The 21,935-nt window shown below is 45.5% G+C and overlaps 2 protein-coding genes across 8 annotated transcripts in view; one reads left to right on the forward strand and one right to left on the reverse strand.

Annotated features, from left to right (window-relative positions):
* CAPN3 (calpain 3) overlaps positions 1-10,054 on the forward strand; it is a 69,229-nt gene extending 59,175 nt beyond the window's left edge. Inside the window, 12 exon segments of the mRNA XM_017516293.2 lie at positions 350-558; positions 1,353-1,389; positions 3,148-3,165; positions 5,407-5,517; positions 6,467-6,544; positions 6,956-7,013; positions 7,098-7,162; positions 7,599-7,667; positions 7,760-7,838; positions 8,067-8,183; positions 8,490-8,548; positions 8,941-10,054. Coding sequence (XP_017371782.1) covers positions 350-558; positions 1,353-1,389; positions 3,148-3,165; positions 5,407-5,517; positions 6,467-6,544; positions 6,956-7,013; positions 7,098-7,162; positions 7,599-7,667; positions 7,760-7,838; positions 8,067-8,183; positions 8,490-8,548; positions 8,941-8,967 — 927 coding nt within the window. The 3' untranslated portion in view covers positions 8,968-10,054.
* A 2,384-nt stretch (positions 10,055-12,438) lies between these two features.
* The window catches only part of ZNF106 (zinc finger protein 106), a 79,109-nt gene continuing 69,612 nt past the window's right edge, over positions 12,439-21,935 (reverse strand). For all 7 annotated transcript variants that reach the window (XM_037734163.1, XM_017516286.2, XM_017516284.2 and 4 more), the window contains 6 exons: positions 21,579-21,641; positions 20,103-20,222; positions 19,202-19,273; positions 18,213-18,284; positions 15,319-15,465; positions 12,439-14,869 (listed from right to left, as the gene is read on the reverse strand). In XM_037734163.1, coding sequence (XP_037590091.1) covers positions 14,813-14,869; positions 15,319-15,465; positions 18,213-18,284; positions 19,202-19,273; positions 20,103-20,222; positions 21,579-21,641 — 531 coding nt within the window. In that variant the 3' untranslated portion in view covers positions 12,439-14,812. The remainder of the gene's footprint in view (positions 14,870-15,318; positions 15,466-18,212; positions 18,285-19,201; positions 19,274-20,102; positions 20,223-21,578; positions 21,642-21,935) is intronic.

Here is a 21,935-nt window from a genome sequence, read left to right on the forward strand (position 1 = left end):
TGCCCGCTTGGGATGGAGGAATCACTTCCCTCAGAATGCAGCCAAGTCCTCTAGGCCTCCTTGGGGGTCCTTCCAGCCTAAGGTGCTTTGGAGCTGAGGAGCAGCTGTTCTGGTAAGTGTCCCTGAATGTGGGGATGACACACTTGCCATTCACTCTGAATCACAATGGAAAAAAAGGGAAGAGGAAGTGAGGTAGGGAGGCTATTTGAGGCCTTAGGAGTCAGAAGTAGGGAGGTTGAGACTGACATGGGTGACCAGGGAGTTGGGAAGGGACCCTTGGAGGCAGCTGTCGCAGGAGAGGGCATCCCTCTTGAGGGGCTCAAGTCCCATGGGCTCTTCCGTCTCTCAGATGCACGGGAACAAGCAGCACCTGCAGAAGGACTTCTTCCTGTACAACGCCTCCAAGGCCAGGAGCAAAACCTACATCAACATGCGGGAAGTGTCCCAGCGCTTCCGCCTCCCTCCCAGCGAGTACGTCATTGTGCCCTCTACCTACGAGCCCCACCAGGAGGGGGAATTCATCCTCCGGGTCTTCTCTGAAAAGAGGAACCTCTCTGAGTGAGTGCCAGCCCAGCTTTCCCACCTGTTTCTAAAACCTCACATGGCCCACTCTAGAGGTTGAAGGCATGAGGCAGATAGACATGTCTCCTCCAGGGGTCCTGGGATATGCTGACCAGCTGAACCTCTTCTGCTAATCCTGAGGCACTGGCCACATGGCCCCATTCATTCATTCAATCTATCCATCCATCCATCCATCCATCCATTCTGCAGATATTTTTTGAGCACCTACTATGTTCCAGGCACTCTCCTAGGCACTAGGGATAGAGTAGTGAAGTAAACAGAAAGAAATCCCTGCTTTCATGGAGCTTAATATTCTAACATGAGACAATAATTGTTAGGAAAAAATGTATGTAGCATGGTAGATTTGGAGAGGTGATATGGAGCAAGAATAAAGGGAAGAAGGATAGGAGGTGTTGGGGATGCTTGAAATTTTAGGTTAGCATGGCCAGGAAAGCCACATCCTGTCCCTGGCCACCACAGATGAGCTCATAGCCCCTGCCACTCTCTGATCTCTGTCCTTGGAAGATGCACCAGGTCCATGGGTAGGTAGCTGGGTCATGCGTTTGGGGGGCTCTGAGCAACGCCAAGAACCTGCTTTGCTTGGGCTTGGCTGTTAGGGATAGTGCTGACATGGGGCTGGTTTCTGGGGTTAGGGGTGTTAAGTTTTGGGGGTTCTTTAGAGGCTGATCCTGGCTTGGCCACCCAGAAACCATGCACCAGAGCAAACCTTCCACAGGCTTCCTCCTTGCTTCTGGTGACACTGAGACCCCACATGTCTGTGTTCCTCACAGGGAAGTTGAAAATACAATCTCCGTGGATCGGCCATTGGTGAGTGGTTTAGATCTTTTATGTGAAAAGTCCAGAGGGTCCCCTTCCCTGACCATGCAGGGGACAGATGGTGCAGGACAGATGGGCTATGCTGAGGAGTCCCTCCCTGGGATGCAAATCCTGCTTAGCATGACTGGAAGTAATGGGCCTTATGATCTGGGGGCCATTGAGTCAGTTCAGGGGCTGGGAAATATAGAAGAGGGTCCTGGGAGGGAGAAGCAGTTTGAACAGTCAGAGAGAGGGAACAAGGCCACAGGAAGGGATGACAAGAGCTGCAGCAAACACTGGATTCTGAGACCGGATAACACTGGATTTCACACATAGAAAAAAGAAAGTAAGCTGGCTCTGGACCTGGTGTCGACACCTGGATCCTCTACCTACCAGCGGGGTGACCCGGACAATTTCAATAATCCCTCTCAGTTTCCTCCTCTGGAAAATAGGATAAGAATGTGCCTTGAAAGGCTTTTTTGAGGTTTCATCAATGACACGATGTATGTGAAGTGTCTGGCACAGCATGAGCACTCAAACAGAGGTGCTTTTTCACATTTGACACCTTACAAGGTCCTTTTCCCACATGTTATCGCAATACTTGCAAGGCTTCTGAGAGGTAGATGAGGTTATAATCCCTGGTTTTCAAGAAAGGAAGCAGAGGCTCAATGGGGTTGAATGAATTCTCCAAGTTCACACAGATAGTTAAGTGGCAGGTTTGGAACTCACATCCAGACTCTGACTCGACAGGTTTTTCCTCACCTCCACACTGAGGCCAGCTCGGGCAATGAGAAACCCAAAGTCCAAAGCATAGAGCAGTGTTTGTTGGGCTCTCTGTGTTGAGGAGTCTTGTGACTGCCATGGGACTTTGGGCTGTGGTCAGTAAACAGTCCCTCGTGCTCTGTGGGGATGACGTAGGCCAATGGGAGGACAAATACTCTTCTGAACTGTCTTCTGGGTAGTGACAGTCATGGTCATAATCCTGACCCTGTGTCAGTGCCAGTGCCAGGTCTCCAAGTGCCTTCTGAATGACCACAGGCAATTGGTTTTAGTGGTAGGTGCGTGTGGGTCTGTTCTGGTCATCTGGATGCTAGTCATTGGTGTACAGTGTTGATCAGGACCTGCAAACTCAGAAGCTATGGGAGCTGGCACGTCACCTAACTGAGCATAGCAGGCAGGTGCAGGCCCCTACACCAACAGAGTTGCCTGCAGTTCTCAACTGATATTTGGCTCGTGTTGAGGGTCAACAGGAATGGTGGGGCCTGGGGCAATCTGGAAGACGCAAGGAGCAGGCCCTGGGCTCAGCGGATAGTTGCCATGGGGATTACAGGCCCAGGGCAGACTGTTAAAGCTGCTGATTTTACCAAAGAAAGTCCCCCTCTGTTAAATGTTTGCTCAAAGATTTTTAAAAAATATTCTGTAAGTCAAAATTCATTGTCGGGTCAGTTTGAGTGAGCCATGTTTTTGGTGTTTTAGTAACCAATTTCATTTTCTAAAAAAGGAAGAAAGGAAACCCTAGCCAGAAGATCCTTTTCCTTGCCATATGCAGTAACGGTAGATTATAAAAACAAAACCTTAGCATTCACTGGTGTCTGGGCATGGAGAAGAGAGAATTCTTTTCTTCCTTCACCCTCCGTGCCATTCAGATTTCTGGACCCCGAGTCTCACCCCAAGCTAAAGACCAGGATACAGGGAAGCCAAAAGCCACTGGCTGTTCTGGGAACTTGCTTTTCATTTACTCTGCATTTACTGTTTCCTTTTTTTATGCAGAAAAAGAAAAAAACCAAGGTGGGTGTGTGGGTAGAGAGCACAAAGTGTGTGTATACATGTGTGTGTGTGTGTGTGTGTGTGTGTGATATGTTCATGTGTTTGTGCTCATATGCATGCCTGCACCAGACTTGCCTCTTCCTTCCCCTCCTTCTCTGAGCTCCTGCTGGGGCTGAGCGTGCAGTAATGGCAGCTAAGATTATGCTGGGGGAAGGCTACATGGCAAGCACTCTTCTAGGGGCTTTCCATGATTAATTCCATCCTCACAACAGCCCTATGAGATGAGTACTGTAACTATCCCCATTTTCAGAAGGAGAAAAGGTACAGAAAGATTGACCAACTTGCCCAAGGGAGTGGCAGAGCCAGTACTTAGAGCCAGGCAGTGTGGGTCCAGAGTCTGTGCCCTGAACCACAAGAGGCCGTCATAGACCATCAGATTTGGTGCTAGCATTTACATTGGTGCCTGGTGGTGATGGGTCCCTCACAGGTGTTCTCCAGTTACTGGCGCTGGACCAGACCAGAGCTGACTGCCGCATTTCAGGCACTGTGCTTGGGGTAAAACTCTCTTTTGTCCCCACTTTTTTTTTTTTTTTTTTTGGGACAGAGTTTCGCTCTTGTTACCCAGGCTGGAGTGCAATGGCACGATCTCGGCTCACCGCAACCTCCGCCTCCTGGGTTCAGGCAATTCTCCTGCCTCAGCCTCCTGAGTAGCTGGGACTCCCGGCCCGCGCCACCATGCCCCGCTAATTTTTTTTTTTGTATTTTTAGTAGAGACGTGGTTTCACCGTGTTGACCAGGATGGTCTCGATCTCTTGACCTCGTGATCCACCCGCCTCGGCCTCCCAAAGTGCTGGGATTACAGGCTTGAGCCACCGCGCCCGGCCTTGTCCCCACTTATAAAAGTATCTACAAAGAAGGTGCTACATTTTTCCCTTTCATGGGTGAGAATCAAAAAAGTGCCCAAGGACACAGAACTAATGAGTGGGGAAAATGGAAGTGGAAATAATGTCTGTTTGCTCCAAAACCTATGTTTCCTGCCCTCTCTCTCTGGTGCCAGCCCCCTACACTTCAAGGTCTGTGTTGTCCAGACCCACACTCAGGCCTGCCAGTGTGTGCCTGGCAGGGATGCTCCATGGCCATACCATGTCCCTCCCACACATCCCCCTCAGACTGACCTCCATTTGCTCTGGGATCCCCACAAATGTCAGCCGCTTGAGCAGGACACTTTGCTTAGAAGGTAGAGCAAACCAGGGCCTCTGGAGCCTGCTGGGGAGCCGTTTCCATGGGTCTGTCTGCTTGAGCTGTAGTAGATGAGCAGTCTGGAAACGCAGTGGCGCCTGAGCCCGGGTGGGCTGCTTCTCTGCTCTGAGAGGCTCTGCCTGCCTTGTTGCTCTCTGCACTGCAGCGTCAACCCCCACCGTCTTGCCTTCCCCCGGCTTTCACTACAGCAGCACCGCACCCACCAGTGTCAGCACCACACGGCAGCCACTCCCTGCCCTTTTCATATCCTTATCACTTGCATGAGCATGTCTTGAAAATATCCCTTGTTTGTGTAGCATCTTAAATGTTTTTGCGGTATGATTTTGCATTTGGTATCTCATTTGATCCCCACAAAAGCCCTATGAGGAAGGAGAGCTGGTTTTACTGTTAAAGGATGAGTAAACTGAGGCCAAAGAGGGTATTTCTTATATGAGGGGCAGGGCTGGGATTCCAGCCCAGTGTTCTGACAGTTACCCACTGACCATGCCGCTAATCCGTGTCTTTTTCCAATCTATACTTTGCAGAGTCCTAGAGGTTCCTTGGAGGTGCCTCAGTAGCTGCCATGGTGATGTGGAGTGCTGAGGGCAAAGAGCTCTGTTACTAATCAGAGAAGCTCTGTTTTTAATAGCTTTATACACATGGTGTTTCTGCAGGAAATTTAATTTGAAAAATGTTTCCATCTGGAAAAAAAGTCTACAAAATATTTGACAATCACTGCACTAGATCATGCTGCTGTTAGCATTCTTAACATTTCACATGCTGAGCTATCATAACTCTATCATAAGGAGGGATGGAGTGGATATGGAAAGATAAAGAACTGAAGTCACACGGCTTGTCAGTGGCAGAGATAGCGCTTGAACTGAGGTTGAAGAGCTCCCACCTGTTCTTTTTCTCTTCTCACTGGACAAAGCTGCTCCAAGAGAAAGGTTGCCCCAGCGTGCCTGTTCAGACTGTAATTCTCGCTTCCTTCCTGCCCCCTCCCTAATTCCCTCCTATCTCCAGCCCATCATCTTCGTTTCGGACAGAGCAAACAGCAACAAGGAGCTGGGTGTGGACCAGGAGTCAGAGGGCAAAGGCAAAACAAGCCCTGATAAGCAAGAGCAGTCCGCACAGGTATCTGAGCACATGGCACGAATGGGAATGGCCAGCATGCTACGGGGGCTTCCTAGGGGCTTGGGATACATGGCGGCTGCAGGCTTCCCCAAGGGTTGTCAAACATTTAGAGATTTGGATTTGTCCCACTGACCTTTTCTTTCAGCAAGTTTCCCTGAAATTTGGGATGCTGCTTGGGTGAATGTCCCAGGATGGGGGTTCCATCCTAGGAGTAGATGGCAGGCTGAGCCTCCCATGAAGCCGATTCTGCCAGGACTGAAAGAAGGGGAGGCAAAGGCTGAGACAGCACCAGCTTGAGTGGAGGCGCAACTCCTGTCTCCTGTGTTGAGCTTTTCACTATAGGGGATAAAGAACAGGAGCAGAAAAGTGAGGCTAACATCAGAACTGGGGTCCTCTCGAGCTCACGGGAGGGTATTAGATTGGAGTGGAGAGCTTAGTAGAGGCAAAAGTAGAGGCAGACTTCTGCCTTAGGGGCAAAAGTCTCCAGAGGAATCCAGGGCCTGCCTTTTATCTGGGGGCACTTGTGCAGTGGGGCCTAGGGGAGGTTCTCTGAGGACTTGGCCTTGATGACAGAGGCGGCCGGAGGAATCAGAATAGTCAGACCTTTGACCTGAGGGCACCTTTGGTTGGAATGGTCAGGACTGCGATGGTGTAGAGGGCTCTAGTGGGCAGGGACTGGGGTGGGGGTGAGGAGGATGTCTGTGTCTGCATGGCTGCCACATCTCCTTTGGCTGGGGGAGTCAAGGCTGGAGAGGTGTGGAGTACAGAGTCACTGAGGCCTCGATGCTTCTCACTCTGGCTCACCAGGTCTGCACTGGCCTCTGTCCCCAGCTCCTACAACCACCTCCAGTCGTTTTAGGTACTTGGCTCCCTTGGCCCAGAGGAGCTTGCCTCATAGGTCTGTCCACCTCTGACCCCTGTGAACCAGCTTTTCTTTGTGCCTCCACAGCCACAGCCTGGCAGCTCTGACCAGGAAAGTGAGCAACAGCAACAATTCCGGAACATTTTCAAGCAGATAGCAGGAGATGTGAGTATCTCCAAGCCCAGGATGCCCACAGGTGCTTCCTTCTCTCCTGGATTAACTGCTCAGATTGCCAGTTATTTCGTTACTGTTTGTTAGAAATCATTTTGGACTTTGGTGGAGCCAGGGGATGTGTGTGTAGCACACAAATTCACAAGCCCTTAAGTTTTGGACAGCCATGTCCACTGCGGGGCTCAGAGGCCTTTTTCGCTCTGAGCTGCACACAGCAGTCTCGATAGCTGAGATGCAGTATCTGGCCCCTCCCCCATCTTCCTCAGAAAAGCCCCAGCTTCCTATGACATAATAGCACTGACGGGCACTTTACAAACGCAGCCTGCTGGAATTTGTTTAGCAAAGCGTCTGTGCCAGCAGCTGCTGTACTGGTGAACGATGACCCTCCTCTCCCTTCCTCCCCAGGACATGGAGATCTGTGCAGATGAGCTCAAGAAGGTCCTTAACACAGTCGTGAACAAACGTGAGTGGCTCAAACCAAATGTAGAGGGTGGGTGGGGAGTCCAGTTGTCTCAAAGCAGCTCCTCACTCTTCTCCATCCCCCCAGACAAGGACCTGAAGACACATGGGTTCACACTGGAGTCCTGCCGTAGCATGATTGCGCTCATGGATGTATCCTTCCTGCCACTCCTTCCCCACCCTCTGTCATCAGCCCATGGGTGCCAAGGAAACAGAGGGTGCCCAGTCAGGCAAAGGACGCTAATTTGTGCCCAGGGTAACACTTAAGAAGCCCCTGATTCAGAACATCTTGGCTCCTCTTCTGAAAGGGGTTGTTAGAGGCAGAAGGGGAGAACATTGGGTTGTAACTGCCCTAACAACTGTGCTTCTCTCAAGCCTGGATCCTGCCCAGTCAAAAGTGGTCCTTAGGAGTCAGGCTCCCTGGGTTACAGAGTAGGCAGAGTCTCTGACTGGTGGAGGAGTGGTGGGGAGGGCTAAATACCATAACAGAGCAGAGGGCAGGACAGCCCAGGCAGAGTCTCCTAGACACCCACTCCCAATCCAGGAGGATTCTGCTATGTGCCTTGTAGCCCTGACCTCCCTCCTACAGACAGATGGCTCTGGGAAGCTCAACCTGCAAGAATTCCACCACCTCTGGAACAAGATTAAGGCCTGGCAGGTGAGAAGAGAAAATGAAGTATGGGAGTGAAGAATGGGGTTGATCTGGAGATTCAGTGTTATGACTGCCATCCTCAAAATTTCTATTGCCAGAAAATTTTCAAACATTATGACACAGACCAGTCCGGCACCATTAACAGCTACGAGATGCGAAATGCAGTCAACGACGCAGGTGCTGTGAAGGAAGTAGTGACAGGGATGTGGACCCGAGGCGGTGGGAGCAGCAATGGGAGGGGCCTAGGCTACTAGGGCCTCACAAGAGAAAGGAGAGGGAAAGGGCTTCTCCTTTTCCTTTCCCAGGCCACAGGGTGGCCGAGGGGCAAGGAAGGAGCAAGGAAAATAGAAGGCAGACCCAAGGCCTCCAGCTCCACCTCCACCTCTCACATGGTCCTCTTCACAGGATTCCACCTCAACAACCAGCTGTATGACATCATTACCATGCGGTATGCAGACAAACACATGAACATCGACTTCGACAGTTTCATCTGCTGCTTCGTCAGGCTGGAGGGCATGTTCAGTAAGTGTGGGAGGGGGGCTGCTCTCTGGTCTCTTGATCCCTTCAGCCCCGACCCACAGAGACAGTTGTCACAACAGGCATCTCACCTGATAATCTCCAGTCTGCTCCATCCAGGCTGAACAAGGGCTAAGGCCCTCTTTAGGGCCAGAATGGGATGGCAAAGGGAGGGTGACTGGTGAGTCTCTGCCTGCAAATCTTTGTGCTGATGAGGGCCAGCACTGGGCACATGGTCTTCTTCAGGAAAGTTACAGTAGTAGAGGCAGAGTGCGCCTAGAACTGGCCTCTGCCCTGTGCACTCTTTCACAGGAGCTTTTCATGCATTTGACAAGGATGGAGACGGTATCATCAAACTCAACGTTCTGGAGGTAAAGCACAGACACAGCACATTCCCCCTACACATTAAAACTCAAGGTGGAGGAATCAGCAAGGCAGACTGGACCCACATTGCACTCCTAATTTCCATACCATGGTGGAGGGAAGGGATAGGAAGAGAACATGGAGGGAGGATCAGCAAGGAATGTGGCTTACAGGACACATGCATTCGAGGCCCAAAGGGACCTCAGCTCCCCTAATCACTTTATGCTGGAAAACATGTACCTTCTTAGGGAAGATCTGGGAGAAAGGAAACAATAAGCCACTGTTTCTTGGAAAATATTCCAGGGGTCTGACCTGCAGGACTGTTCCCTTTCCCCTTGCCCTCTAAGCTGGGGGTCACTCTTTTCAATCTAAATTCTGATCATAGGACTTCCTCTTTCAGTGGCTGCAGCTCACCATGTATGCCTGAACCAGGCTGGCCTCACCCAAAGCCAAGCAGGATCATTCAGGATTTCCATTTCACCCTCTATTTCCAAAGCCACTTATCTCAAAGGACCCAGCAGCTGCATCCCTGGAGGCCTCCAACCACCTCATCAGTCCTGTTCCCCCTCCATTTTACCCTGCTACCCATCCTTGATCGGTCATGCCTAGCCTGCCCAAAGCTTTAGTAAAGCAATGAGGTAGGAAGAACAAACCATTGTCCCTTTGCCGGGTGGAGGGAAGTGCCAGCTCTAGTCTGAGCTGCCTCAGCTCTGAAGCGAGTGCTGCTTACCTTGCTTTAGGCTGTCTGCTGAAGCACCTGCCAGTGGCACTCAGCACCTCCTTGTGCTGGAGCCTCCATCACCATCATGCTCTCCCACCACGGGCCAGGAACCAAACCAGCACTGGGTTCTTCTGCCTAGTTATTTTAGGAGAGGCCTGCTGTGGGGTAAACTCACTCAGTGGAATAGGGCTGGTTACTTTGGGCTGTCTGACTCGTAAGTTTGGCTGCATTCTGAAAAAAGCTGATCTAAATAAAGGCATGTGTATGGCCCTCTTGTGTTTTGTTCTCTCACATTTAGATATCAGCCATAGCATGACTGAACAGCTTCCAGTCATACACTCACCCATCACCTAGAAGAGAACAATGGAAAACATATACAAAAACAAAATCCTGAACCCCCCTTTAATCATGCCTACTGCTATCTCTTGAGCATAGGAATTGCTCAGATACTTTCCAAGACATAAAAGGAAGGCAGAGGAAGAGCTGTTGCTGTAAAAGACATCAAGAATAAATGGGTCATGTACAAGGGGAGGGGCCAGTTACCTGAATGTAACGGAGTAGAGATTGAGCTGTCCTGGCTCCTCTGCTCACTAACTGACCTGTCACATGACTGTGGACAAAACCCTGAATGAAGCTGTTTGCCAAACTTATCTGGACCATGGCCTGTGGCACATCTATAGGCATCTTGTGTTTTCCACCCAATTTCCTTCTTCTTCGCTAAGCCAACATGGAAAGGGTTGACTGTGAATACGCAGACAAGGTAACGAAAGTAAACAGTCAATTAGTAAAAGTACTTTATTTTCCTCTTGTATTTGCTTTATATCTTGCTTTACAAAGTTATGAAGTTCACAGCTTTATACCAAAATGTAAGAAGGCTATTTGCTTATAAACATTTTTGCAGTCAGGTGTCATCTGATTTCATTCTTCTAATCCATATTCAATATTTAAAAAGTCAGAAACCAAGGGTGCTGGAGCAGCTCTAGGGCATATATTTCTCTTAAATAGGAGAAAGATTTTCAACAGCTTTTCCTCCTTGACCCCCTCCTCTCCCAATTTATTTGGGCCACTACCTTGAATTTAGAGTGAATCTGGGAAATTTAGTCACCATGTAAGCCAACAGGGCCATATACTTGGGCTTGGAGGTGAGGTTAGAGGTTACTGTCTAATAATCAGTACGTTTGGTTTATATGAGGATTTCACATCCACTTGCATAAGGAACTCAGTCTATCCCAAATCACCTCTACAACAAACCCAAGGAACCTGATGATTTCGGGCAGGGATAAAACCATTATTTTATAAATGTGGCGGCAAGTATGGCCTTCATAATTCTAGAAGCTCCCATTTAGGTAACAGAAACAAAATTTATATGTAAGCATAAACTGCAGTTATTTGAACAAACCAGAGCGTATGTGCTCTTCAAATCCCACTTCACAATATACTTCAATATCCCCTCCAGTGAATTCTCTTCCATAAAATATACCATTCCACTAAGTATATAACCTACTCCCACCAAATCATCCACATGCCTCATCACTAAAGTTGTCCATTGTATAATCTACCAGAAAAAAAGACAAAACCTTTGTTAGGCAAATAATCACTTAACCAGTAATAACACTGCCTATAAATTATGTGTAAGTCAGGAGCTAAAGAATCCACTGTTAACTCTTCTGGGGAAGAAAAAAAATTTTTCCCACAAAAGCAGGAGGGCAGTAGTAAGTAATGACTTTCTCTCAAATTCAAGTAACATCAGGTCAACATAACCTTTGCTCTTGAGAGTTTTGTTTGCATTGTGTTGAATTGCTTTATAACTGAGTAGAGAGGTATGCCAAAATTATTATTATTATTATTTTTTTTTTTTTTGAGACGGAGTTTCACTCATGTTACCCAGGCTGGAGTGCAATGGCGCCATCTCGGCTCACTGCAACCTCCGCCTCCTGGGTTCAGGCAATTCTCCTGCCTCAGCCTCCTGAGTAGCTGGGATTACAGGCACGCACCACCATGCCCAGCTAATTTTTTTTTTTTTATTTTTAGTAGAGACGGGGTTTCACCATGTTGACCAGGATGGTCTCGATCTCTTGACCTCGTGATCCACCCGCCTCGGCCTCCCAAAGTGCTGCGATTACAGGCTTGAGCCACCGCGCCCGGCCGCCAAAATTATTTTTAACCTAATTAAAAACTTTCACATAAAACTTGAAGTGACTGATACTTTATCAGAACAAACTGCCACTTAAATACCAGCATAGGTACACAAAATGTTTATGCTATGGTTTTCTTGTCTTTGAGCCATTAGAAGTAGGCAAAAGCAATCGAAAATAACATTCTAAAAGTGGCTCCAACTACTTTAAAGACATGAGTCAGTTTCTGTCAGGTCATCTAATGGTTTCCTTACTTCACAAAGCTACTAAATACCAGAGTCAACACAGATCCCTGAGCCCGAGCTCTTCTCTGAAGGGAAAGACGGCTACAATCAGTCACAACATTGTGGAAGACATTAAAAAAAAGAAGCCGAAGTCCTGCATAATTTTCAAGACACTTGTAAGTTAATAACACACAACCATAAGCAGCCAAAATGCTTATGGTCCCTTTATTTCTTAACAGAGGGCTAGAATGGTTCATTTTGGCTAATACACTAATCTGGTATTAAAAGAATTTCATGTGTTCTTGAAACAAAGGCATTACTGCCACTGCTTCAAAAAAAAACCCTTTACAAAATGAAGAAAAATGACAAGTACAGGTTCCCACGCATATACATACATACAAAGGAACCTGCACACTTGCACACACAGAGGCAGATATAGGCACACAGTTCCACCAAAGCGAAATCCAAATCAGAGTTCTTACTGACTCTACCAGTCTGGAATACTCTCAAAAGTTCCCCAAAACTGCCCAACACCTCACCTATCCTTTTCTGCTGCACAAAGCCATGCTCATCTTTTCAGACATAACCTCAGGCAGGGTAGAAGGGCACTATGCCACAGAGCATTCAAGGCTTTCTTAGCACGCTACCAGGCAATGAGAAAATGCGGCTTCACTACAGCCCAGAGAAAAAGGCCAGGTTTAGTCATTAATCCAAATGCATTTTCCCGGGAAATGACCATTCCCAAACCCACAGAACAGCCTGGCTTTTCTGGTTATCCTTATAGGAAATGGGGGTGAGAGGTGGGAAAAGCTTCTTAATTTCATACAGAAACAGCACAAATATTTAATACACCTTTTGCAGCAAGATGATCTTTGTTCTCCATTAATCACATAAAGCTCACTAGGGTGGTTAACAAAACAGCTTTCCCCAAGGACAGAAGTCAAGAGCTTGTAGGGCCATTTATTATATAGTAGTAGGCCATTCATTATTTCCTAGATTAACTCTTTTTTTTTTCTTCTTGAGGTAGAGTTTCGCTCTGTCACCAGGCTGGAGTGCAGTGGTACAATCTCGGCTCACTGCAACCTCTGCCTCTCAGGTTCAAGCGATTCTCCTGCCTCAGCCTCCCGAGTAGCTGAGACTACAGATGCCCACCACCGCACCTGACTAATTTTGTTATTTTTAGTAGAGACAGGGTTTCACCATGTTGGCCAGGCTGGTCTAGAACACCTGACCTCGAGTGTTCCACCCGCCTTGGCCTCCCAAAGTGCTGGGATATAGGCGTGAGCCACTGTGCCTGGCCTCGTAGATTAATTCTTAACATTTTCTGAATCAAGTAAGACCCACTGGAGCCTTTCCTGGAAAAAAGAACACAAACTTAGTCTCATACACAATTTCTGGGGGCTTGCAGACCCTCTTGAAGCCTCTCCATGAACCCCTGGAGAAGTCCCCCTGCCCGAGAGCCTGAGGGAAGACATGTGAGTGAATGCGTGTACACTAACAGGGGTGAAGACAGACCTGGATGCTCTGCAATCCCAGACAGCAGAAAGGACCATGTCCCAAAGCTTGGTATGTGGTCCTGGGTGCCTCCCCCTTATTTTCTCTCTCTGAAGAAGCTTTCTAAGTTGTTTGGTTGTTTGAGACAGAGTATTGCTCTGTCATCCAGGCTGGAGTGCAGTGGCTCGATCTGGCTCACTGTAACCTCCGCCTCACAGGTTTAAGTGACTTTCCTGCCTTAGCCTCCTGAGTAGCTGGGATTACAAGTGCCTGCCATCAAGCCCAGCTAATTTTTGTATTTTTAGTAGGGACAGGGTTTTGCCATGTTGGCCAGGCTAGTCTTGAACTCCTAGCCTCAGGTGATCTGCCTGCCTCGGCCTCCCAAAGTACTGGGATTACAGGCATGAGCCACCACACCCAGCCACTTTCTGAGTTTTGAGGATCCAGAAACAAACGGTTGGAAAGCAACACTTCTCCAAGTTTACTGATGAGTCCAGAGAAAAATCCAAAAACAAAGCCCCCCTGAGGGTTTGTGAATTTGGCTGTTCTCAGTGGCCAGGCAGAGACTCTGCTGCACTTTCTTTCCCAGTTAGCAGGGAAGTGAAGGCAAAGAAATGGTCTCAGAAACAAGTCTCTAGGAAGTCTGCTTGAGGTCCTAAAAACCATATTCAGATGCCTTATTCTAAGCCCTCTTCCCCACCATCTTGGGTGCTGCAGGGGGGTGGAAAACACCCCGTGGGTCCAGAGGAAAACTTGATGGCTGCCATCGGTTTAGGCACAGCCATACAGTGGGAGAGATGGAGGTTGGCAACTGAACAAACCAAAAGGGTTCAAGCCGACATCAGGCTTGCAGGGTCAGACACTAGAAAGGAAGATAAAGGTACACCTCCAGTTCCAACAGCCTGACAGGATCTGTAGCAAGGAGTGCCAGGTTCAACAGCAAACGTAAAGGTAGACATTAGGTCTATGTACTGCCTCACGCTGAGCTTTCTATCCACATTTATAGACATTTACTAGGAAGTGGTGTCTGTAAGGACTTGTCACTATGTGATTTGCTTTCTGAATTCCTAAAATATAGTCAGCAGAGCAGCCACTGTTTGTCAAAAATCTACCGTGTCCTTTAGCGCTTAAAGCCAGCTCTGTCCATCTATAAAGCAAAAAAACAGTGACATGCACTGCACATAATTGTTAAGAAAGAAAACTATTTGCTTCCAATTTAAATACCTGGCTATTACAAATGGAGAAATTAAAACTGATCCTGAAAGTCTAGCACTTAAACAAACTTGTATTTAAAAGCCTGACTACAGGTTTAAACCATCATAAGAATATAAACAAAAAATTGCAAACTGAAATCAATAAAATATACATATGATTAGGGTCAAACTGGGTAACCAATTAGGATCTGTATCTTTAATAAACATCTGGAGAACGCTAGTAGCATAAATCATTATATGCCATGCTGTCCCAGAGGCGTATGGTTCCTTAACATCTGTCTAAATCTGTTTGAAACCTCCAGCAAGAACTTAAAGTGTCCTCTATTATCCCATAGAGCTGCCCAGACTTATGCTAGGGGTAAGCCTGGCTAGTAACCACTATACCCTTCCTTGTTTCACTGGGGAAGGGAAGAGAGTGGCGTGTGTGGGGGGCCAATGTGAAAATAGTTCAACTAATGACTTCCCAACATGGGAGGCAAAAACTTCATGAATCAATTTTGCTGTCATCTTCAGCATGTCGTTCAATATGTCCTGCAGCATCCTAGGAATGAAGGGAAAGGGGCCCATGAGAGAAGTTGGTAGGAAGACAGGAGAAAGTCAAAGCCAAGGAAAGTCACGTAAGTCCATTCCATCTAGGATCCAGGCAGGAAAGGCAGTTAGGAGCCAGCACTTCAATTACTTACAGGAAACCATGTCCTTACAGGTGAACTACTTTCTCAGCACAAGAGCACGCTAATCAATCTCCAGGTTCAGTTACTGGATTTGAAACATCCGAAAACATTCTCTTTAGGCCCTTTCTCAACAAAAACAACCTAATTCTTCATTTCAAACTTCATTAAGCTGCCCCTCAAATCTCTGAATCATAAAAAGAAAAAACTCTAGGCCTTCCCTATGCATTGCAATTCTCAATAATAAAACAAAAAAGGTTTCCTAGTCTGTACCCTGAGCAGTCTACTGAATCCCAGGTGAGCCTCAATCCCACTAATGTACCTGTTTGGATCCTTTCCTAGCAGTGAAAAAAGCATCGCAGTTCTTCCAGCGACATTTCAGAGTTTGGAAGTTCGGATTAGTATGGTCGGTCAGTAAGTGTTGTTTTAAATGATCGACAACGCCAAATATCAGAGAGCAACCATGCCACTGGAGAAAAAGAAGATGAGGGGACTCAGTGAAAAAGGGTACAGTGAATGTGAATCAGATCAGCCCTCACCTGGATCCCATAAGCACTATGAAAGCAAAACCAGCCCCTTGCCTCTTGCTTTAAATGTATTCTTGGCTAGAAAATACAACAAAGCTAAGGCAACCTTGAAAAGACTGGAAAAGTCTTTTAATACTTTGGTATTTTGAGAAGACAAAGCACTAACATAGCAATTACAACTTGTTAAATCCAGCAAATATTTATGGATAAATTACCTTAAAATTCCCTTTAAACCATATTCTTTTATGTTGCCATCATAAAATGGAGTTTCTATCTTAGTTTATTCAATACAAAAGGCAAATACCTTTCCTATAATACTAAAAGGGTTTTTTTTTTTTTTGAGATGGAGTTTCACTCTTGTTGCCCAGGCTGGAGTGCAGCAGCATGATCGCAGCTCATTGCAACCTCCGCCTCCCAGGTTAAAGCAATTCTCCTGCCTCAGTCTCCCAACTTGCTGGGATTACAGGCATGTACCACCATGCCCAGCTAATTTTGTAATTTTTTTTTTTTTTTTGGGTAGAGATGGGGTTTGACCATGTTGGTCAGGCTGATCTCAAACTCGTGACCTCAAGTGATTCGCCTGCCTCAGCCTCTCAAAGTGCTGCAACTACAGGTGTGAGCCGGCCCAAAAGTGCTGTTTTTAACAATTCTACGAGCTGTTGAATGTAAACGTGAAAATAAAAATATCTGATAAAGAAAACCACATTTGTGGAAATATTTATTGTAGAATACTGTTTGCCGTGGAAGCCTGACTTTACTCACAGCCTTTATCACTTGAATCACAATCTTATGATTACCTACTTATTTTTTTAAGCTGTGATTTTACTTCTAAATGTGGCTTAATTTCATGTATTAGAAAGCATAAGCTAGTGTCATGCTTTCTAAGTGGTGGCTCAGTGGGATTACATACCTGTAATCCCAGCCCTTTTGGAGGCTGAGGTGGGTTGATCACTTCAACCCAGGGGTTCAAGGCCAGCCTGGGCAACATAGTGAGACCCTGTCTCTCCAAAATAAAACAAAATACAAGAATTAGCTGGGCATAGTGGCGCATGCCTGGAGTCCCAGCTGCTAGGGAGGCTGAGGTGGGAGGATTGCTTGAGCCCAGGAGGTTGAGGCTGCAGTGACTATTGTGATCACACTACTGCACTCCCACCTGAGTAACAGAACAAGATCGTATCTCAAAAAAAAAACAAGAAAGCATAAAGACTCTCTCTGTCTTAGCTTTTCCCAACAGGCTTGTTGGTAAAGCCTTGTGATTCTAATTCTAACACGTTTATTTTTTTAAAGTAATGCAAAGTTAAGTGTTTCCTCTCTCAGTACTACTCCATCCCTCTGTCTATAGAGCCAGAAGTATCTTCCCCACTTCTCTGTATAGATTAACTCTACTTGTGTACTCTGGATCCTGTCTTTCAGTAATGCCTCTTTATCCATGGTTTCTGGTTTCACTTTCTGAGGTTTTAGTTACATATGGTTAACCATCTTCAAAAACAATATTGGAAAATTCCCAAAATAAACAATTCTTGACTTTTAAATTGCACATTATTCTGAGCAGTATGATGAAATCTCATGCCATCTCGCGCAGATGTGAATTGTACCACTGTCCAACATATCTACGCTATATTCACTACCACCTATTAGTCACTTAGCCCTCTTGATTATCACAGCAAAAAATCAGACTATATCCCCCTCGGATAAGGAGGAACTGTACTAGATTTTGCTTGCCTTCACTCAGAAAATTAAAAAGCAATGATGTAATGTGTAAACAGCTGAAAAGTCAATAGACCATGGACAAGTGTAAAGTCAAATTATAAAATGTAGAGTGTTAAGTTCATGCCTTCAGTGCTGAAAAGGATATTAGAGTTTGGAGGAAAAGCTACCATGATTAGAACTGATGAAAAAAAAATTAAGGCTTAAGGCTTAAAAGAAACAGTGTAAAAGTTGTTTGTTTGTTTTTTTGAGACAAGAGTTTTGCTCTTGTTGCCCAGGCTGGAGTGCAATGGCGCAATCTCGGCTCACTGCAATCTCTGCCTCCCAGGTTCAAGCGATTCTCCTGCCTCAGCCGCCCAAGTAGCTGAGATCAGAGGCATGTGCCACTAGGCTCGGCTAATTTTGTATTTTTAGTGGGAGAAGGGGTTTCTCCATGTTGGTCAGGCTGGTCTTGAACTTCCAGCCTCAGGTGATCTGCCCACCTCAGCCTCCCAAAATGCTGGCATTATAGGCATGAGCCACTGCACCAGGCCTTAGTGTAAAAGTTTTAAGGGTTAATCATCAGTCCTTTCCCCAAAATAAAAGTTACACAATTCAGCCTGATGAACTGAAGTTTAGAACTTATACAAGATCATAAATTTTTTTATTTGCCTATTCCTCAAAAACCAATGAGGACACAAACCAAACCATTAACACTAGTAATCTCTGATGAGTGGGTGCAGTAGAAGGGGCAGTGCCATTACTAAAATCAGCACTTCCACTTTTTATTTTGTGTATTTCTGTATTATTGTTTTCTAAGCATGTATTGATTTTATACTAAAACAAAACAGCTACGTAGGAGACAACCTGTGATCTACAGTGTAAGGCATAAAGTAGATCTAAAATATAAAAATGCTATATTGATGATACTGAAGACCTATCAATTAGCCTAGGGTGAAACAACCTCTAAAAGTTCAGTGACAAGAAGAGTTTCACTCCTTACCCAACAACGGAAATTCTGCATCAGATTAAGCCTCACAGCCTGAATACTGCCATCATAACAGCCAGTGTAAATCTGGAGAAAGAAAGTTTTATAGTATCAGTCCAAAATACACACAAACTACAAAACACTCTCAAAGCACGAGTCACAAGCTCCTTGCAGCAGCTACAAGAAAACAAAAACCTAAATCAAAACCAGCTCCAGACTACTAGAATGGGAAAGTATTTTCCAGATTTAGTCTAGGCATTTTGCAGCTGTGCTCCTTAGACAGCCAGTCAGGATCAGGGCAGAGAGGAGTGGCAGGGCTAAGAAGCACCTACTTATACTTTATACTTTAACTGGGTAAGCCCTAGTTTCTATCAGGTACTCTATGTTAGGCACCTGTAATTCACTGGAAAAGAAAGCGTTCCACTCAGAGTTTGAAAAACATCCATTCTGGTTCAACTCTGTAACTTTAAAATAAAATAAAGAAGGCTTAGCAAGGTTATGTGAGTTAGTTTCTACTTTTAGATCTGCTGTAACTATGCCACACTGACCAAATCTCCTGACTCCATCTCAGTGTTCTATTCAGATCATGTCTCTGGAAAATGCACCACTCAATTTATTTTATTTTATTTATTTTTAAGACGGGGTTTCACCATGTTGGTCAGTGTTGTCTTGAACTCCCGACCTCAGGTGATCCACCCGCCTCAGCCTCCCAGAGTGCTAGGATTACAGGCGTGAGCCACCGCACCAGCCATTTTTTGAAGCATCTTAAATTTACCTTCTATTTAACTATAGTTGACACTACCATTTTTATTGTAATAATTTTGGCTATTAATAGAAAATGGCATATTCAGCACTGTCCCCTGGTTACTTCCCTATTATGCCAACAGATGATAAGGTACTTAATATTGAGGCATATCAGAAGCAGATGTCACTTTTAGAAGTGAAAAGAATTTTTTAGTAAATACATTCAAAAGCAAGTATCTGACATGGCAACTAATACTCACCATGCTTTTATGGATGGTCATACACATAATCATGTCTTTGTGTCCTCCATAAACTTGTAGCCGATCATGAGACTTAGGCAGAAAAAAGAGAAAGAGAATTAAAGTTATGTATACCTTGCATTTGATAAGCACAGTCCCTAAAGGCCTTTGGCAGGTTTAAAAGCCATACCTGAGGTACTAAGTTGAAGCCCTTGTAGCATTATAACAGAAATAGAATCTAATGACAATTTTTCTTTTACTTCCTACTAGTCAAGGAAGGTGCTGGTAATCAGAAGTAATAAAATCAATTTTGTTAGAATCAGAGTTTTAAACTTGAAATTGCAGACAAGGAGAACTAGACAGGTTTATTTATTTATTTTGAGATGGAGTCTCACTCTGTCACTAGGCTTGAGTGAACTGGCAGGATCTTGGTTCACTGCAATGTTCGCCTCCTAGATTCAAGCGATTCTCCTGCCTCAGCCTCCAGAATAGCTGAGACTACAGGTGTGCACCACCACGGGCCTAGCTAATTTTTGTATTTTTTTTTTTTTAGTAGAGACAGGGTTTCACCATGTTGATCAGGATGGTCTCGATCTTTTGACCTCGTGATCTGCCCACCTAGGCCTCCCAAAGTGCTGGGATTACAAGCGTGAGCCACCGTGCCCAGCCGGTGGACAGGTTTTAAGAGACTGGAGCTGCTCTCCAGAAATTAAGTTTTGACACCCATGACTCAGATCAAGTATCTTAGAGCAGTTTCTGAAAGTAGTAGTCCACGGGCCAGCTATTTCATAATTATCTAAAATGCTTGTGAAAATGCAGATTCCTGGGTTCCATCCCACCTAAGTGTATCAAAAATCAACACTTAACCCAAATAGACAATCTCCCCAAATCATTCAAGCAAAATACTGAATCTAAATTCTACCTGTAATTCATAGACACGAACAAATTTGTCCAGGCAAGCAGTCACCATCACTTTTCCTAGGATATTCACCACAGTCACTGCATGATTGTGACCTTTATAGATCCGCACGAGCTCACCAGTCTGTGTCAGAAGAGAAGCAAGGGTCACTAGATTCACTTTCCAGATTTCTTCCTAGTTATAATTCTATGATTCTAAGAGGCATAATTCTGAGAATATTTTACACACACGTCATTGTGTTAACTTTAATAGAAGTATCCCACAAGCATTTGTTACATATACAAAATATATGAATTGTATCCTAATGGAGAGACTCTAATGTCATGGAAAGAAAATGGCCAATATTCTATCTGTATGTATTTTATGGCCTTCAAAGTACTTTTACTTTTTTCATTTCACTGGATCTAGACAAGTTCATCAGTTGGGAATATTCTGAAATTTACAGACCAGGAACTGAGCTTTAAAAAGCTGCTGCTATGACCTAACAGCAGTCTCTCAGCTGTTTCTGTTGTTCAGTTTTTTTAAGATATGGGGTCTCACAACCCAGGCACAGTGGCTCATGCCTGTTAATTCCAGCACTTTGGAAGGCTGAGGTGGGCAGATCACTTGAGCTCAAGAGTTCAAGACCAGCCTGGGCAACATGGTGAGGCTCCCCAAAAATACAAAATACAAAATAATACAAAAAAAAAATTAGCCAGGCATTGTGGCGCACACCATTAGTCCCAGCCACTTGTGGGGCTGATGTGGGAGGATCCCTTATCCCTTGAGCCTAGGAGGTTAAGGCTGCAGTGAGCCAAGATCATACCACTGCACTCTAGCCTGGGTGACAAAGTGAGACCCCCACCTCAAAAAAAAAGAAAAAAAAAAGAAGAAAGAAATAGGATCTCACTTGGTCACCCAGACCAGAGTGCAATGATGTGATCATAGCTCACTACAGCCTTGAACTCCTGGACCAAACAATCCTTCCACCTCAGTGTGCTGAGTAGCTGGGATTACAGAACACACTGCCATGCCCAGCTAATTTAAAAAAAAAATTTTTTTTTAAAAAGACGGGGTCACTATTTTGCCTAGGCTGGTCTCAAACTCCTGGCCTCAAGTAATGCTTCTGCCTCAGCCTTCTGAGTAGCTGGCATTACAGGTGACAGCCACTGCAGCCTGCTCTCAGCTGTTTTTACTAGTTCTATTTTAACTACATATCACATCTTTCTGAAAGCCTCAGCTGCTCAGTTTATTTCAAGTTTAAATGAGGCACTCAAACTAAACCTTACATAAACTTTGAGTCTGCCCATCATTAAAAACTTTGATGAAATAGAATTTCTAGGTTGCTCAATATTACGCAAGAGCATATGCATAGGGATGATCATGAATCCCTTCAATGGATAAAGGCCTTAATTTAAATTGCAAGAGGTTTAAGAAAACCTTCCAGCTTTAACCATCATTTTATTCAAGGTTTCTTTATACAACACCAACATAACTTACGTGAATGTTGTGGGCATGGACTGACTGATCACTGGAGCCACTGAATACAAGATCATTCACCACCTGAAAGAAAAATAATCAGTAGGTCAGATTCCTGATAAGATTCTCAATTTTCTCTATAACTTGTAATACACATGGCAAATTCTAACTACCATCTTATTTTGAGATGAGCATGATGAATGAGGTATAAAATAAAAGTTTCTCAGACAGGCCGGGCGCGGTGGCTCAAGCCTGTAATCCCAGCACTTTGGGAGGCCGAGGCAGGTGGATCACAAGGTCAAGAGATCAAGACCATCCTGGTCAACATGGTGAAACCCCGTCTCTACTAAAAATACAAAAAATTAGCTGGGCATGGTG

The sequence above is a fragment of the Cebus imitator genome, unplaced genomic scaffold (genome assembly GCF_001604975.1).
Source record: "Cebus imitator isolate Cc_AM_T3 unplaced genomic scaffold, Cebus_imitator-1.0 Scaffold579, whole genome shotgun sequence".
In the NCBI taxonomy this organism is placed as follows: domain Eukaryota; kingdom Metazoa; phylum Chordata; class Mammalia; order Primates; family Cebidae; genus Cebus; species Cebus imitator.